Source organism: Apium graveolens, chromosome 7, assembly GCF_009905375.1.
Source record: "Apium graveolens cultivar Ventura chromosome 7, ASM990537v1, whole genome shotgun sequence".
Lineage (NCBI taxonomy): Eukaryota > Viridiplantae > Streptophyta > Magnoliopsida > Apiales > Apiaceae > Apium > Apium graveolens.
In genome coordinates this window covers 127,729,177-127,748,187 of record NC_133653.1, presented here as the reverse complement: position 1 = coordinate 127,748,187, position 19,011 = coordinate 127,729,177, and the positions used below count along the sequence as shown (strand labels likewise).

The 19,011-nt window shown below is 36.8% G+C and overlaps 1 protein-coding gene across 1 annotated transcript in view; it reads left to right on the top strand.

Moving 5' to 3' along the window:
- Positions 1–18,540, top strand: part of LOC141674031 (uncharacterized) — a 42,946-nt gene extending 24,406 nt beyond the window's left edge. Inside the window, exons 4-7 of the mRNA XM_074480755.1 lie at positions 7,847–7,939; positions 15,663–15,764; positions 17,496–17,878; positions 17,960–18,540. Coding sequence (XP_074336856.1) covers positions 7,847–7,939; positions 15,663–15,764; positions 17,496–17,878; positions 17,960–18,508 — 1,127 coding nt within the window. The 3' untranslated portion in view covers positions 18,509–18,540. The remainder of the gene's footprint in view (positions 1–7,846; positions 7,940–15,662; positions 15,765–17,495; positions 17,879–17,959) is intronic.
- The last annotated feature ends 471 nt before the right edge of the window (positions 18,541–19,011 follow it).

The following is a 19,011-nucleotide window of genomic DNA, read 5'->3' as shown; positions in this document are numbered from 1 at the left end:
AGGAATGGAAAGGAAGGTTTAAATAAAAGCAATGATTATAAGCCTATTTCTAATGCTCCTAAAAAAACATGTCATAACTGTGGAAGTTCTAACCATCTGGCTTCTTTTTACAGGAAGAATAAGAACATAAACTCCTTACCTTCAAAGTCAGGAGTTAAGAGTCAGTATGTTAGATATAGGCCACAGAATCCTTGTTTTCATTGTGGTAGTTTATGGCATTCCATTTATACTTGTAAGGAATATCATAGTTTGTACTATGATTATTATAAAATAAAACCTTCTTTAAAGAAAGTTAGCATTGTTCCTTCTAGTGTAAGTTCTGATACAAAGTCTGATAGTGTAAATACTGATAAGAAAAATGTTAACATAAACTCTAATGCTAAATCCACTAAAAATGTTAACAAACCTAATAAGGCCAAAGGATCCAAGCTAGTCTGGGTCCTTAAACTAATCATTAGTGGTCTTTGTAATTGCAGGGCAACAGGAAAAACATCCTAGTTTTGGACAGTGGATGCTCGGGACATATGACTGGAAATAAAGCCCTGATATCAGACTTTGTGGAGAAAGCTGGCCCAAGTGTTTCTTATGGAGATGGCAACATTGGAAAAACACTGGGATATGGCGATATCAATCTTGGGAATGTCATCATTAAAGAAGTAGCTCTGGTCTCAGGACTTAAACACAATCTGCTGAGTGTTAGTCAAATTTGTGACAGAGGTTATCATGTGGATTTCTTTGAAGAACACTGTGAAGTTGTAAGCAAATCTACAGGCAAAGTTGTTCTGAAAGGATATAGGCATGGTAATATTTATGAAGCCAAGCTTTCAACAAGTACTGATGGTTCTGCAATCTGTCTGTTAAGTAGATCATCAATTGAAGAAAGCTGGAATTGGCACAAGAAACTCTCTTATTTAAATTTCAACAATATAAATGAACTAGTCAAGAAAGATCTGGTGAGAGGACTGCCAAAATCAGTATTTGCTCCTGATGGCCTTTGTGATTCATGTCAGAAGGCTAAACAAAGAAAATTTTCATTCAAGAGCAAGACTGAATCATCAATTCTTGAGCCTTATCACCTAATACATGTAGATCTATTTGGTGCAGTGAATGTCATGTCTATTGCAAAGAAGAAATATGCTATGGTCATAGTGGATGAGTTCACCAGATACACATGGGTGTATTTCTTGTACATAAAAAGTGAAACTGCATCTATCTTGATTGATCATGTCAAGCAACTGGATAAATTGGTCAAAGATTCTGTGAAGATCATAAGAAGTGATAATGACACTGAGTTCAAGAATTTGATCATGGAAGAGTTCTGCAAAGACCATGGAATCAAGCAGGAATTTTCTGCTCCTGGAACTCCACAGCGAAATGGAGTTGTTGAAAGAATGAATAGAACTCTTGTTGAAGCTGCACGAACAATGCTTGATGAAGCAAAGCTACCAACCTATTTTTGGGCTGAAGCAGTGCAGACTGCTTGTTTTACTCAGAATGCAACACTCATTAACAAGCATGGAAAGATACCATATGAGATGGTAAAGAAAAAGAAGCCAAATCTGAAGTATTTTCATATATTTGGATGCAAGTGTTTTGTTCTTAAGACTCATCCTGAACAACAATCAAATTTGATTTAAAAGCTGATGAAGGAATTTTTGTTGGATATCTACTTTCCATAAAATCCTTCAGAGTCTACAATTTAAGAACAAGGGTTGTCATGGAATCTATCAATGTCTCCTTTGATGACAAGAAGATTACTGGACTTGAAGATTTCAATGATCATGATCAGCTGAGATTTGAAAATGAAGACTTAAATTCTGATACTGAAAATCCTGACAGTCTAAATCCTGATACTGCAAACTCTGATAGATTAAACTCTGATGTAATTGAAACTGTGGTGACTACGCCAAAGGAAGATGCACTTGTGCAGGGGGATTATACTGAAGATACAACCACATCTCAAGAAGCATCAGAACCTACAACTGGCTCTTCAAGTTCTGATTCATCAAGTTCTGATGAGCCCAGTTCTGATAATTCTGGAAACTCAAATTCTGAAGGATCAAACTCAGAGAGCATAATTTCAGGGGAGCATCAGAAAATGTTGATGAAGACAGCATGGATCATGGGAGAGCATCCAGTTCTAGAGAAAATCTTCCATCTGTAAGGAAGTGGACTAAATCACATACACCTGATTTAATAATTGGAAATCCTGACGCAGGTGTCAGAACTAGAACAGCTACTTCAAGTGAATGTCTCTATAATTCTTTTCTTTCTCAGACTGAACCAAAGAAAGTGGAAGAAGCTCTTCAAGATGCTGATTGGGTGTAAGCAATGCAGGAAGAGTTAAATGAATTTGAAAGAAATAAAGTCTGGACCCTTGTGCTAAGACCAAATAACAGATCTGTTGTTGGTACAAAGTGGGTGTTCAGAAATAAAACTGATAGTGATGGCATAATTACAAGGAATAAAGCAAGGCTGGTTGTAAAACGATATTCTCAATATGAGGGAATTGATTATGATGAAACATTTGTAGCAATTGCTAGATTGGAAGCCATAAGGATATTTTTGGCTTATGCTACTCACAAAAAGTTTACTGCCTTTCAAATGGATGTGAAAAGTGCTTTTCTCAATGGAGAATTGGAAGAGGAAGTATATGTTGAACAACCTCCAGGCTTTGTAGATTCCAAATTTCCAAATCATGTCTACAGGCTTGATTAAGCACTTTATGGCCTTAAGCAAGCTCCCAGAGCATGGTATGAGACTTTAGCTCAGTTTCTTCTGGAAAGTGGATTTAACAGAGGAACTATTGACAAAACTCTATTCTACCTCAACCATGAAAAGGACTTACTTTTGGTGCAGATATATGTTGATGATATCGTTTTTGGTTCTACAAATGACAGACTTTGCAAGAAGTTTGCCAAACTGATGCAGTCAAGATATCAAATGAGTATGATGGGGGAACTTAGCTATTTTCTGGGCCTTCAAGTCAAGCAGAATGAAGAAGGCACTTTTATTTTTCAATCCAAGTACACCAGAAATTTGCTGAAAAAATTTGGAATGCAAGATTGTTCAAGTGCATCCACTCCTATGGCCACTACAATAAAATTTGATAAGGATACTGGTATATCAGTAGATATTACTGATTACAGAGGTATGATTGGCTCACTACTCTATCTAACTGCTAGTAGACCTGATATCATGTATGCTACCTGTCTTTGTGCAAGAGTTCAAGCAGATCCAAGAGAACCTCACTTAATAGCTGTGAAAAGAATTTTCAAGTATCTTAAGGGAACAGCTGATCTGGGATTGTGGTATCCCAGAGAATCAGACTTTAAGCTAATAGGTTAGTCAGATGCAGATTTTGCAGGATGCAAAATTGACAGGAAAAACACAAGTGGAAGCTGCCAATTTCTTGGAGGCAGATTGGTTTCTTGGTTTAGCAAGAAACAAAATTCAATTTCCACATCAACTACAGAAGCAGAGTATATTACTGCAGGGAACTGTTGTGCACAGATTCTTTGGATGATGAATCAATTACTGGATTATGGGTTAACATACTTTAAAATCCCTATTTACTCTGATAATCAAAGTGTTATTGCTATGACAGGTAATCCAGTTCAATACTCAATGACAAAGCACATCAGTATTAGGTACCAATTCATAAGGGAACATGTGGATGAAGGTATAGTGGAATTGCACTTTGTTCCAACCGATCAACAACTAGCTGATATCTTCACAAAACCACTGTGTGAAGCTACTTTTACAAGATTGGTAAATGAACTTGGAATGGTTTCAGGTTCTTTCTCTAAGTCTGGTTAGTTTATCTTCTGTTTCATCAGATTTTATGATTAGTATTTACAGATGTTACTATCTTTGTGTATTCTGTGCTTAATTGAAAATTGCTTAAGTACTGATTATTGTCTGATGTGAATTTCTACACTATGATAGTGATATGAATATTTCTATGACTATTTAATCCAATGAGGATAACTAATCTAGATGTTGACCTAGTAGTCTTTAATATACTAAATATCCCGTGTTTGAAGTAATTGTTAATGTGGAAAACTTTTAACACAAGCAAATTCTGATATTGAGCTTAGTTGAAGTTTACTTTGTCTATCTTATTACTAAATCAAAAACTAGAATAAAGTTTCTTATATGTTAAGTTCTGATGTCAGTAAATCTGATGAATGTACTAAGTGCTGATAAGCCTCACTTATCAAAAGAAAAGGAAAAGAAAAAGAAATAAAAATCAGGTACTCCTTTGAGATCTAGAGTAAAAATGTGGAAGGGACGACCCAAGTGCATTGCTGGTATTAAGTTATATGCATCAGAAAAGCAACTAAATATTTTCTTGGTGACTTTTTACACTCTATGATTACTGGAGAAATACTCTGATAATAGCATAAATTCTAATAAGCAGTCGTGACTCACTTACACTGAGAAGCCACTATAAAATGGAATTTCAAAAGATGCATAAAATGAGCACAAAACAGTTGAGGTGGACTGATGCATGAACTCATTCTAAAGTAGACTTCAGAATCATGACAGATTTTGAGCAAAGTTCTCAGTTATGCTTATTTCTAATATGCACTGAAGTGAATCAAACTTTAATCTTTATCTGATATTTAGCTTACTGCACACACATACACTTCATATGAATAATGAAAATTATTGTGGTGATAAATGTTCTTTTAGATGAACAGTTTAAGTGTCAGTTGCATAAATTCTGAGGACAAATAATGATGGAAGTTCTGATGATTAAGTTCTAAAGAAACAAAATCAGAATTTGTGTGAAGAATTACAGAAATAGGCATTCACTTTTCGAGTTAAGGAATCATGTTCTGATGACTGCTAAGTTCTGATATAAGTCTAAGTTCTGATATTAAAATCCTGCTTCTTTACTTGACTTATTTGTGGCTAAAATCTGAAACAGTCTTATTTAAAATTAGAATATGTTTGGGTGAGATATTAACAGTCAACATAATTTTGGTAAGTGGTACTCGTCTATGCACAGTAATTTTTACTTGTTTCGTGTGCGCATTAAATCCTGTTTTAAGCTTCCAATGGTTGTTATTATTCTCATCAGTCTAGAGAGACGAGGTATAATTATTTCTACCTGTAACCATTCAATTTTCCTTGCGTCTCTTGGTATTCTATTGGTTATATAAACCAACATCTCATTCCAGCCAACACATCTCTCATTTTCTCTCAAACTCATTTTTTTTCTCATAAAAAACATGGTTCATTTCAACTTAGTTCTGAACTATGACACTTTCACTATCGAGTTGAGGTATACTGAATGGAGGCAGGAGTGGCAAGTCACTGCCATTCCTGATGATATCTGGGACTCCGTTCCCCAAGAGGTTCTCACAGACCTCTTATTCTTCTATATGGACTATCATCGCCATCTTGAGCGTCTGAAAGAAGAAAGGAGAGAAGCTCTCCGACAGCAGGAGCGAATCATTCGTCTTGCTGTTCTTTTTGTTGAGAGTAGGAAGAAGAAATAATTGTTATCTATCTGTTTCTCTTCACCGTCAGCTTTGTCTGGCTTCTTTGCTTAGGACTAAAGATGTTGATGTTAGGATTTATAGCTTAGGACAATCTTGTAATTTTATGCATGTAATTTAAATTTCATGAAATGTATTTGCTCAATATATTAATGAAATTTTATATTTTGCAAAAATTTGTCTCTGAGTCGTTTCATATTCTGATAATATTTTAAATCCTGATACTAACCATATTCTGATGACCTTTTTAGCTCTGATACAAATCAAGTTCTGATTCTGACGTGGTAGTATTTATTTACTTGGTTTATTTATGGTCATTCTCTCCTTGGTCATATTTTTACAGAATATTGGTAAAGCAGTAATAATAATTTATTAAGTGGGAACAGTTTTAAAATTTAAAATAAAACTGAACGTCCTTGATTAATGGGATTACTTGGTAAGTGGAACGGTTTTTCCTTGAAAAACTGCATGTGATAAGTAATGATTACTGAATACCCATGCCCATTAATTATATTTTACTGCTGCATGTCTGACAGGTGTCTCAACGGTTACTTTTTTTACCGAGTATAAGTAAAAGACAGAAAAGATTGTAAAATCTTTTATTTACTTTCATATTTTATCTCTCTCTTTTTACTTTTATTCTCTCTCATCTACTGACAATTTTTCATACAGACATTTTCTCAAACACCTTACAGGCAATTTTCTTTCTCATGAATTTCTCATGGCACCCAAGGACATCATTTTCGATGGAGCTACATTTGTTCCTAATAACTTCTCCGCTATTCTTAGCAAGTCGGAAGCACCTTCTGAACTTCACTTCATTCAGGACTGTCTTGCTAGTTCTGATATTGGGTATGCTCTGACTGAACCCGAAGCAGTCTCTGGTACTCAAGTCCTGGAGTTATGGAGAAGCGGTGTATATGATGATGGTGGTGCTCAAGGGTCCCCAAGTATTATTTTTTCATCAGGGGAGGATGAGTATGTTCTGACATTGTCTACGGTTCGACAAGCACTGCAGCTACCTGAGAACTGTGTCTATTCTACTGTTGAAGATCCAGTTCTTCAAAACATGATGGCCAGTCTGGGATATGAGAGGACATTGGCAAAGCTGGGCCAGTTGAAGAGATATTTCATAAGGAGGGAATGGAGTTTCTTCTTTGATTGTATAACCAATGCTTTTGCAAACAAATGTTCCAATTTTGATGCAATTCCCATATTCAGCCAACAAATCGGGTATGCTCTCATAAATTAAATTGATTTTGACTATGCAAGTGTTGTCTTAGGTTTTATTGGGGACAGAATGAATGAAGATAGATCTACTGTTTATTTTGCTAGATTATGTCAGCTTATCTATAGTTTATGTTGTGATAATAAGCCCCGAAATGCTAGTGAATTAATTTCATCATTCAGAATAGCTAAAAGAGCTTTTACTGACTGATTATTTACCGATAATAAGAAGGTTGTGTTAAGACCCCTCTTAATTCCCTTATCTGTCAAACAAGCCTTAATAACCTATGATCCCGTTAAATACACTACACTATATCCTGATGTCCAACCGTCTACACCTCATCCATCAGCACCTAACTCCTCTACTCAACCACCTCAAACTTCTCAATCTCAAACTTCAGAACCTACAGTGCAGCCTTCATCTTCCAAAACTAAGAGGACTAAGAAAGTACCTCAGACACAACAGAAGAGAAGGAGATTCATTCTGCAAGATGAATCAGATGCTGAGGAACAGGATCCTGTATTAGAACCTGTTGTTCTAGAAGCTGAGAAGGTCTCTTCTCAGGAGGATGTTGATATTGGGAGTTCTAGGCCCCTAACAAGGTTTAGAAAGCGTAATTCTGATGATAGAGCTCCTAAAGTCTCCTTAAAAGCTAAAAGATTAAAAACATTGGCAAAAAGGCCTTAAGATTCTGGTAAAGGAATGGAAGCAGCAGCTAAGGAAGGGTGTCAAGAATCTCTGATCTCACAAGACCCTGTTGAAGCTCATAATTCTCCTAGTGCTGATCCAGACCTTCATGCAACTCATCAATCTCCAGTTCATGCTGATAACCAGGGGTCAAGTGATGAAATTGACATAAATAACTTGGAAGTGCCTCAGGTTTTGAATCTAGAAGCTCCACCAACTCAAGTCAGTCCACCAACAACACCAATTCCTGATGCTGATTTTAATCCAGAATTGCCTACAACACCTTCTCTGCATCTACATACTGAAGATCAGATTTTAGGTGAGCATCAAAATATGGTTGTTGATCAGAACATAGTTGGAGATCAGCACTTAGAGGATGATGTTGAAGCCTCCATAGCCTCTCATACTGTTCTTTTATCAGAGGATGCTGAAGATGTTGACTCTATACGTTCTAATGCTGCAAATGTTGATGATACTGGTAATGCTGATACAAATATCGATGCTAATGCAGCTGGTCCTTCTGGACATGCACCTTTACAAGCTCCTTCAAAAGCTGAGATTGTCAAAAAGTTTGTTACAGGGGAAGCACCAGTACCTTGGAGTGAAACTCCTAGAGGACAGGAGTGGACTAAGGAGTGAAACACAGTTACCTTTGTTCCTACTGAAAAGATTCTTGCTGATCACTTGGAAAAAGCTGATGAGATGCTAGTTAATGATGATTTCAAAACACAGCTAAGAGTTAGTGCAATTAGTACAAGGCACCTTCAAGGTCAACAATCTGTAACTCAGGCCATGGTGGACAAGATTCAAGAAACCTTAATTCAGCAAGATACAGTTGTCAAGTTGGACAAGAAAAGGTTTTTCCAACCTTCCTTTGACAAAATTACCAACATTGAGAAAACCCAAGAGAAGCAACAATCTCAGATTGATGAAATTTTGAAAAATCAAGCTTCTCGGCAAGATCAACTCAATGAGATCCAATCCTCAGTGAAATTGCTTGTCTCTCTTCTTTTACCTGCTGATGCTAAAAAGGGGGAGAAGGTAATTAAGTCCAAATGCAAACCTGTTAAGACACTGAAGAAAAAGGATGATGGTAATGACCCAGGAAACTCTGGAATGGGTGGAGGTCATGGTCAAGGTAAAGATCATTCATCAAGTAAAGCTGGAACTACAAGTCATAGAACAAGTTCTGATACTAGGAGAAGAATAACTTCTGATACTGGTAAAAGGATAAGTTCTGATGAACTTTTGGAACTTGATGAAGAAATTTCAAGACAGTTATTTTTGAAAGAAAATCCAGGAATAGACTTTAAGAGTCTAAAGGAAGAAGAAGCTAGACTTAAGTTAGAAAAAGTCAACTCCAAATCTGAAGCTTCTGTTGTTGAAAAGAAACTTCCTACGGCTAAAGGCATTGTGATAAAAGAAAGGACAAATCATGTGGCAACTAAGGCTAAATCATAATTGTAGATAGATCCAAGGTCCAAGGACAAAGAAAAAGTTGGTGAACCTGTAAAGCTTTATGTGCCTCCTATGGATGAAGAAATCTCTGATGAAGATGCTAATCTTACTCTGACTTCAAGGAAGATTTCTAAGACAACCTCTGACATGGCTCAAGTTGTTCAGAGTCAAGATATAGTTAGTTCTCATATAACTATAAAGCAAGCAACTTCTGACATAGTTCAAGTTGGCTTGATATCAGAAGATAAGTCAAAGGAAACCTCTGACATTGCTCATGTTAAATCCTCAAAGTTACTCCTACCAGGATTCACTAAAGCCAAACAGACTCAACCTTTGAAGACTGCAGCAAGTGGTTTTGAAGCAAGAGTGGTTACTGGAAAGGAAGCAAGAGATAAATCTGGATTGGGTAGTGCTGATGAAAGAAGAGTGCAAAACACAACCAATGATCCAACTTCCTTAAGTGAACCAGGTGTTGGAGCAACTCCTGAAAGATTGAATCAACTTGAATCTGTACAAATGGTTTACCATACCTTCTTGAAAGAACATATATTGTTATATTTCATGACAGATGGAAGGGTTTACCATATAAGGGAAAATGCTATACCACTGAAGTATTTTGAGGACCTAGAACATGTTTTATTCTTACTTCAAGTGAATGACAGATTAACAGAAAGTGCTGCAAATTATTTGAAGACTCAAATTCAGAGACAGAAGAAGCTCTATTCTGTGAAGTCTGACAGCACATACTGTCATAAGTACAGAAATCATAAGGGTGATATTGTTGATATGAAGCCTAATACTGCAAAGATCAGAACATATCTTGGTATTAAGGGACTTGAATTCAATCTAGAGTCTGACAAAGCCTATGTCATCAGACTAGATCAGGAGTTGAGAAAAGCAAAAATTAATGATCTCAGATATGCTATCTTCCAAACTGGTGAAGATACTGCAGAGCTTAAAGATGCTAAAAGGAGGATGATTGATGAACTCAGATATGCTGAGAGATGTTTGTTAAAGAACTATCTCAGAACAACTCCTGACATCGAAGAGATCAGAAAGTGAAGCCAAGTCAAGATCTACAACTGCTAAAATTATGATGTGTATACAGACTGAAGTTGTTATCAGAAGTTAAAGTTGGTAAAGCTTTAAGGACTGTAAGTTGTAGTTATCTAGTTAAATTCTCCTGCATTTGTACTTAATGTTTTTGACATCATCAAATATCTGTTAAACTTGTATATTATGCTAATTTACAAGTTGGGGGAGATTGTTAGATATATTTGATAATGTCATGTCTAATATGATTTGTGTTTAGTTTTCAGATCTTACTTAAACAGGACAAATCAATACTTAACTGGATATCAATTTTAGGAAGCAGAATTATATTCCATATCAATTAGCGATTATCTTGTAACTGTGTAGTATATAAATACAGACATAGGGTTTACACTATATGTGTTATCATTATCGAGAATAATATTCATTGTAACCCTAACAGCTCTCGTGATATTTTATTCATCACTGAGAGAGGACAGTTCTACATTGTAACAGAGTTTAATAAAGTTTGTTTTCTGTTACTTGTGTTCTTTGAATTCGATTTGATTGTGCTACACACTGTATTCAACCCCCCTTCTACAGTGTGTGTGACCTAACATTATTCATCCAATTTTTGAGACTGTTAGAGTTCAAAGGGTATGTCGATCTAAAAGAAGCTGTCTAGGATCAAAGAAGATTGAGAAATTTCCAGAATTTCCTAAAGGAAGAACGTTATTAGCAAAAGAGGCGATATGTTGAACGATCAGCAATATAAGCGAAATTTAAAGTTATGATTGTAAATCTTGTAAGATTGCAAATAGAGTCGAATCATAAAAATATTGAATAGGGAAGCGCGACACTAAAAATACAAGACCTAATAAATGGGAATTCATTTTAATGATCGATTTAAGAAAGCATTTCAGAGAACTTTCTAAAGTTAATATATGACTCGGAATGGGATCTATTGACCGGACAAGTGTTGAAGCTGTAAACGGATGAAATGTGGGTGGCGACCAATGGTATCATTCTTTCCTATATCCTATATATTCTTATGAATCTCGAGTAAATTATGAACTTCTTTCATGATCATCTCTATAAGGTGATAAGAAAATTGTTGAATCTCTTTCAAATCATTCCTCCTTCAAAATATTTCTTTCTGATTGAGACACGCAGTGTTATGGTGTAACGCTTTGTCGAAATGACAAAGAGTCTGGTGGGACACCACCTAATCATGTGTTGTATGCCATATAGTATGAAAGACTGACCATCTTGAGTACAAATATAGTTGTCTCACTCATATCCAAATCATCATTCATTCTTTCTTCTTCAATTATGATTTCTTGATTCATGGATCTTTCCGATTGTTTCCTTGTACTCTTGTTCCTTACGAAAGGTTTCCAATCAGAATCATATACACAAATTCCCTTCTTGTGTAAGGTCTATCCTTTGAATGTTTTAAAAAGGACGTGAAATGAACCCGTGTAGCAGATGAAGTTATATGATGAGTATGGATAATTGCAAGCCAATAAATGGTGGACACCTACGTGTAGAGAAAAACCATTATGCCGATAACTGGGTTGTTGTGAGGACATCAAATCAGAAGCAGAAATATGTATACATGATACGTTGCGAGTATAAGATTTTGGCGTGAATTGGAGTAATTAGCAAACCGTATGAGATAAATTAACTAGATAAAAAATAAAGTAAAGCTGCATATACCAGATAAGGAAAATGATTGATTGGACAACGGAAGCGAATGAAGAAATTCTTAATAATAACCAGATGCTTGATTAATACGTTGTGAAGATGAAGCATACCTCAATCATGTGGGAGACATTTGTCATGAAGATTCAAGATCGAAGAAATGCTAAGTTACGAATAAATTTTGAGTGTGTTCATCAAGGGATGGTTGGGCTTTCCCACTCAAGTAAGTGAGTCATGGTAAATTTGATACTTCTAACTGGGTCAGCAAAGAAGGTTTAGTGTGGAAAAACATAAGGGGAGATGAAAGTATGATGGTTTGACTGCAACAATTTTTAAGATGTGATGCTTTAAAACCAAATGAATTCTTTCGCAAGATTATAATAGTGTTGGTTAAGACCACGTGCTGGTTATCAGAAGTTGAACAAGTTGACTAATAAGAATAAGTGTATGTTTTCAAGGATGGATAAACTGATACTTAGAAAGCTTGAATGAAACATGAACTAGAAGAATTCTAGAGTAAGTTGTAATGGTACTCATTAGTGATATTCTGTTATAATCAGAAGATATGAAAAAAAGGTATGGTATAATCAGAACTGTTCGCTATAATCTTAAGTTGAACTAAAGATTTGAGTTATACTGATTAGTATTATATATAGTGGTGAAATGGTGAGTTTAGAAGGTGGAAATTGATTGGTCTACTTCTGGGTTAATTGTTGGTTGTGTGATTGATTGTTGGTGTCGGCTTGAGTCCGACTGGTAGTCAATAATATAAAGGAGATGCTGCCCAAATTTTTGGAGAATACCCTACTATTGAAGATAGAAAGTATACTTCCGTGTGTTATTGATATTCTTGTTGATACTCCAGATAATTATGATCTCAGTTCTTGAAAGAGGTTACATCCAATCCGACTATATATAATTGGTCTTTGATTTCATTTAGCTAGTCATCATTTGGTGCAATTGATCAATTAAGTGAGTTAATTGGGTAATTTTACCAATTGATTGTCAGTTAGATGGAAATCGATTCCAATTAGATTAAGTCAAATTTTGATGTGATTTTCAAATCCAAAATCAAAGCAATGAGGAATTGGGAAAAAGTAAGGACACTAGTAGAATTCAGAAATTGCTGTAAATGTGTGAGTTTTTACTTGGATGAATATGCCCTTCATAATGGACAAGAGAAATAAAAAGTTATTTGTATGGACGAGCGAGAAGAATGTTTTCAAGAGCTAAAAGTTAAGATAAAGCAACGAGAAGGAAGGAAGGAAAGGAAGAAGGGGGGATAGAATAAAGCAGAGATTAATAACTACACCAATATGGGTTTTATTAGACCATCAAAGAGATTTAATCATCTACAATAAAGTTTTATTAAAGGACGTCTTGTTTTTAAATTATTTTGATGATCATATAATAAATGATTTACCAAGTATTTCTGTTTTGGATAAAGTATGAGATACAGTTTTAATTCAGTTTTTGATTGATGTTGATACTTAGGTTGTTGTTAAATATCGAAGGTGGTATTAATATAGATGATTGATGTTTACTTCAAAATGGGAGGTGTGAGCATCAAAGTTCATATTGATATCTAATTCGATATGACATAAAAATGAGTATTAATGTCAAGAGTTCGGTTTTGAAGGCGCTATGAGAATGAAGAACGGAGAAGAGGAATCAAAAGGGTGATAAAGAAACTTTATAAGATGCCAGGAAATAGGTAAAATATGGGTAATATGAAAGACAGAAGTAAGGTGAAAAAATTAGGAAACATTTGTAAATTGAGATAGGGAATGCACCCCAGGAGTACGATCAAGTACCGAGGGCTAAAAGAAAATATCTAGTGACCAGACGTGAAGAGAAAATGGGGGAAAACATGTAAATAAATGTTATACCTACCCAAGAAATAAAGCGGGACATCAAAGGCTAGATAGATACATTCCGTCAGGAAACGTCATAGTGAAATCACCTGAGAACTGAAGGTGAGGAAAACGTTCATTCCATCATTATCGATAGGTTATCCAAACCTAATCATTCTCTTTTATTAATAAACAGTTTGTCCAATAAGTGGGTCAATTGCTGCCTGAAGAAATGATGGTACGTCATCAGATCCAGAAATTGATTATAAATGATCAATATTGTTTGATTTGAGATGTGATAGGAGTATTCAGAATACGATGAATTATGTCGAACCAGAATAGTATATACCACTCCTAGATGAACGGGCATTAAGTAAGGCAGAACTAAAAGATAGGAATTTGGCTGAACATCGATAACTCAAGGAATTCAAGCTACTCCAAGAACATGACACGAGATATAGGTGTCAAAGAAGACTTTCTGATAGTATGTCACAAAGAAAGGATAAACGTCATATTTGACTAGACGTCAAGGAAAGCATTGCAGTCAGTTTCGTATGAGAACTTCTTAGAACCAAAAAAAATGATAATATGGGATTGAATATGCTGGTAATGCCTCCAGGTTAGTGCATTTTCTTCAAAACAGTATGAAAGTTTTGCTCAACAAATATACTCGATTGTGATTCAAGGAAAATAAGATATGATGATAAGTTTGTGCGGTAATCATATCTGTTATGGATTAAAACTACTATATATAATTGCTGTATTTAATACTAAGGAACGTGAGCTTCGAGGCTCGATTTGACTGCTCTTGTGTTTCGTGACTCAATCTGCCTTAACAAGATGCCTACGTACCTTGCTGATTGCCAAGGATCAAGTCAAAAAACGTAGTTCTGATTGGTGGGGGTGAGACCCCTTATATAGATGTGGGAGTCCTTGAATTGGACTTGGTATAGGAGACTTGGTGGATAAGCCTCTGAATTAGGATAGACTTAGGAGTCCTAGGAAGTAGGAAGCTGATTCCTTATCCTTTTAGGTCCCCTTGAGGCTAATCTCTAAGGACTTATATCCTCATCGGGACTCTTTTCAACATCTGATTTCTCCCTTATTAATTAATTACGAAATTAATTAATAATCAGGGCTTTTTGGCCTTTTTTTATTCCACCAGGCCTGATCTGGTCCGTCAGGCTTAACCTTTCTGGTCTGAATATCATACATCTTCTTATTGGGCCTAGCAGCCCATTAATTATAAAACCAGGACTTATTTATCCCTATCATTTGCCCCCCAACTTTTGGGAAACATTGATTAGGTTTCGCAGAAGTTAAATCTATTCGTTCCCTTACAGGGTTTCGTTTTTGCGTAAAGTGTGGAGCGACCTACACATTTACAACGAATCTTCCTTTTATTCAGAAATTATCTTAATTTCCAGGAATTTTTCCCTAATTTTCTGGGATTTTTCCCTAATTTCTGGGATTTATCCTTAATTTTCTGGATTTTTCCCTTAATTTCTGGGATTTATCCAATTTTTCTGGATTTTTCCCTTAATTTCTGGGATTTATCCTAATTTTTCTGGATTTATTCCTTATTTCTGAGAATATTAACATTTTTCAGAAAATATTTAAGGAATTTCCTTATTTTTCTGGATTTTTCCCTTAATTTCCGGGATTTATCCTTAATTTTCTGGATTTTTCCCTTAATTTCTGGGTTTTATCCTAATTTTCTGGATTTTTCCCTTAATTTCTGGGATTTATCCTAATTTTTCTGGATTTATTCCTTATTTCTGAGAATTTTTCAGAAAATATTTAAGGAATTTCCTTATTTTTCTGGATTTTTCCCTTAATTTCTGGGTTTTATCCTAATTTTCCTGGATTTATTCCTTATTTCTGAAAATATTAACATTTTTCAGAAAATATTTAAGGAATTTCCTTATTTTTCTGTAATTTTTCAGAGATTTTCTTTTCTTTTTTTTTTTTTTTTTTTTTTTTTTTTTTTTTTTTTAATATAAAATTCGACCAGGAATCCATTCGGCCAGGATCCTGGTCGAATTACCCTTCAGTGTGCCTTGGTCGACTGAATTTCGAGCAGGGTCTATTCGATCAGGAATCCTGGTCGATTTTCGGCCAGGATTTTCACCCCTTCCCCTTTTTTTTTTTTTTTTTTTTTTTTTTTTTTTTTTTTTTTTTTTTTTTTAGCAGAAAATTTTCGACTAGGAATTTTTCGAGCAGAAAATTTTCGACTAGGAATTTTTCGAGCAGAAAATTTTCGACTAGGAATTTTGTTCCTTTCGGTCAGGAGTCCTGCTTTTTGACCGAATTAACCTTCATTTGTTGCCCAGGTCGATGCAAATTCGGGCAGGGCTCATTCGATCAGGAATCCTGGTCGAATTTCGGCCAGGATTTTCACCCCTTCCTCTTTTTTTTTTTTTTTTTTTTTTTTTTTTTTTTTTTTACAATTTTCGACCAGAAAATTTTCGACCAGAAATTTTGTTCCTTTCGGTCAGGAGTCCTGCTTTTTGACCGAATTAACCTTCATTTGTTGCCCAGGTCGAAGCAATTTCGACCTCCTGTATTTCGACCAGGATTTCCCCATGATTCCTGGTCGAATTGGGTCATATTCCTGATCTTTTTATCCATTTCTCCCTGGACTTTATTTTTGGGCCACCTTCACTTAGCTGGGCCTTCATTCTTTTGGCCCATTATGACTGGATTTTGGGTTATGGGCTGTTAACCTTAAATATCTGGGCCCTTTTCTGGGCTTTTTAAACACTTGGGCCCTTAGCTGGGCTTTATTTTTTCAAGGTTTTTTTAGAATTGGGCCTCATTTCTAAGCCCAAATTCCAAACTCTTCTAATATCTTTCTGGATTCTTCCAAAATCTTGAAAAAACTCAAGTTTTTCTTTTGATTTTTTTACTAGAATTCTCTTGAATTTTCCAGGAACTTCCAGAACCTTCCAACTTTTGGGCCCAAATGGGCTTTTTAAGGTCCATTACCCATTTATTTCTCCTATATATAGGTGGGATGAGAGTGTGATTCTTCACACCTCTCATTTCATTTCTCTTCACCTACAACTTTCTAATCTTCTCCTCTCTCAAATCCACTCCTTCTTCCTCCCAAGTCTTTTCCAGTCTTTACTAGATGGCCGACAAGAGTTCCGAGAGGGCGGCCAAGATAGCCTCGGCTTCAAAACGAGGTAAGGATATCGAGATCCGCTCTTCATATATGTCTTTAATTGATATGATTAATACTAGGGGGGATGAATATCCTTCCACTGCACATCTCGACTCCTTTAATCACTGTAATACTTGGCATAACATAGATTTCAATAAACTAAATGCTCGTTATAACGTCCCTCCTCCCTTTAGACTAGTTCCAGTCTCTGGTGGTGACCGTACTTGCCACTGGAGGCCTGATACTCTCTTCATCTACACCGACGCCCTTAATGCTGGGCTCAGGTTCCCTTTTCATCCTTTTATCCCTCATCTTTTGGCTGACTTACAAATTAACCCGTGTCAGCTTCCTCCAAACGCCTGGAGGAATATTCTATGTTTTATGGTTTGTTGTCTTAGGGAGGGCTTTCCTCTTTCTGTAGCCGTTTTTAGGAAAGTCTTTCAATGTTACAATAGTTCTTCCAATATTTGTGGCTGGGTTTATGTCAAACAAAGGCCCAAAAGCAAACATATCTTTAACAGCGCCTCTATTCCGGATAATAATCCAAATTGGAGGAATAGTTTCGTCGGGTTACGTTGGGAGAATGGCGATTGGGGCACGCTCTTTCGATCTTCCTTCGGGAAGGTCAGTGATGGTAGCCTCAAATCCATTCACTTAACTCCTGAAGAAACTATCATTTATAATGGGCTTACTCAGGATGATGGCACCACCACCAGCTGGACTCTTTTAGAAGAGTTTTCCCTGATTCATGTGGGACTATCCTCTGTTTCTCAACAGGGTATTTCTCTTCCCTTCTCAATTTTTCTTTATTTCACGCATTATTAACATCACTTATTTTGTCTTTTGCTTTGTTTCAGCTGCTAAGGAGATTAACGAGGACAATGTCCCCTTGGTCGAGGAAACAGCTAGGATGAAGAAAGCTCGGTTAGCAGGCCTAGACACCAGAGGAAAGGCGACAGAGCCTATCTTCTTGAGAAAGCACAAGGAGCCTATGGGGGAGGCTTCAACTGAAGGAGCTGAGGGCCATAATGCTCCTATCACTGCTGCTGCCCCTGCTGCTGCTGCTACAGGCGCCTTTCAGCCTCTCTGGGGATTCCGCCGAGGGGATACCGTGGTTGGTTCCACGAAGCATGCTTGGGATTGGTCCTACCATAGCGTGACCCCAAAGGACTTTACTGATGTGGTGGCCACCCCTGACCTTGAGAGGATTAAGCTCATGGGAGCCCAGTCTCTGGCTTCGGTATGCCTTCTCTTTTTTAAACTTATTTCTCGTTCTTGTAGCACTTTCTTGCCTTATACTTTGTTAATTGTTTTGTTTCAGTCTAACGCCTACTTTCAAGGCGCTGTGAGGCAAGCCGAATCATGGAAGCGGGCTTCTGATAAGGCCGATAATGCCCTCAGGAGGCAGCAGAAGAAGTATGCTACCCTGGAGAAGAAGCTCAAGCGCAAGGAGGAAGAACTCGGAGAGTCTAACGCCGAGCTGGTGGTACTTCGGGCGGAGAAGGATAAAGCTATAGACAATTATCTGGACTCGGAGGAGTTTGCCCAATCCATGAGGATTAGGGATGATTCAGTCTTTCCCGAGTTTTTTAGGACTGGCTGGGACACGGCCCTTGGGACCGTGAACGAGGCTTGTCCTGATATTAACCCGGCGGACTACATCTGCCCTGACGATGAGGCTTTGCTACAGAGGTTTCGTACCCGAGTAGTTGTCTCGGATCATGTTCCTCAGGATCCACTTCTTCCTCCTCCCGAGTCTTTTTCCAGACCTGCTGAGGATGACAGCTCTTCCTCCTCCGAGACGACGGAGACATCTAGCGAGAGCGGAGAAGACGATGATATGGACGCCGAGGGCACCTCAGCTCCTTAGAGCTTTTTCAGCCCTGCGTGGCTTTTTTTATTTTCGAGACTTTATTTATCAAACTTTTTGTAACATCTATCAGATCTATCTCATTAATCACCTTTTATGCTTTGCATCCATGCATTTGATTTTTATTTGTTAGGCCACAATCATACTTTGAAGAACTTATGAATTTCATAAAATTGTCTGGGATTCGTCCCTTACACAAGTCTTAATAAATTTCGTAATAAAACTAAAACATATAAATCCTAAGCAAGCAAAGCTTCAAGGTGCTTTTCAACCTACTCGCCATCCTGACGAGTGAGAATCGTACTTCGACCATCTTACACGTAGTAAACCTTCAGGTTTTGTGCGTGCCAGGTTCTCGGGACTTCAAAACCATCCATAGTCTCCAGCTTGTAGGTTCCTCTACCCTGAACGCTCTTGACTCTATACGGCCCTTCCCAATTTGGGGCAAGCTTTCCTTTTTGTCCGACACCAGAAGCCTCTATTTTTCTCAAGACTAGGTCACC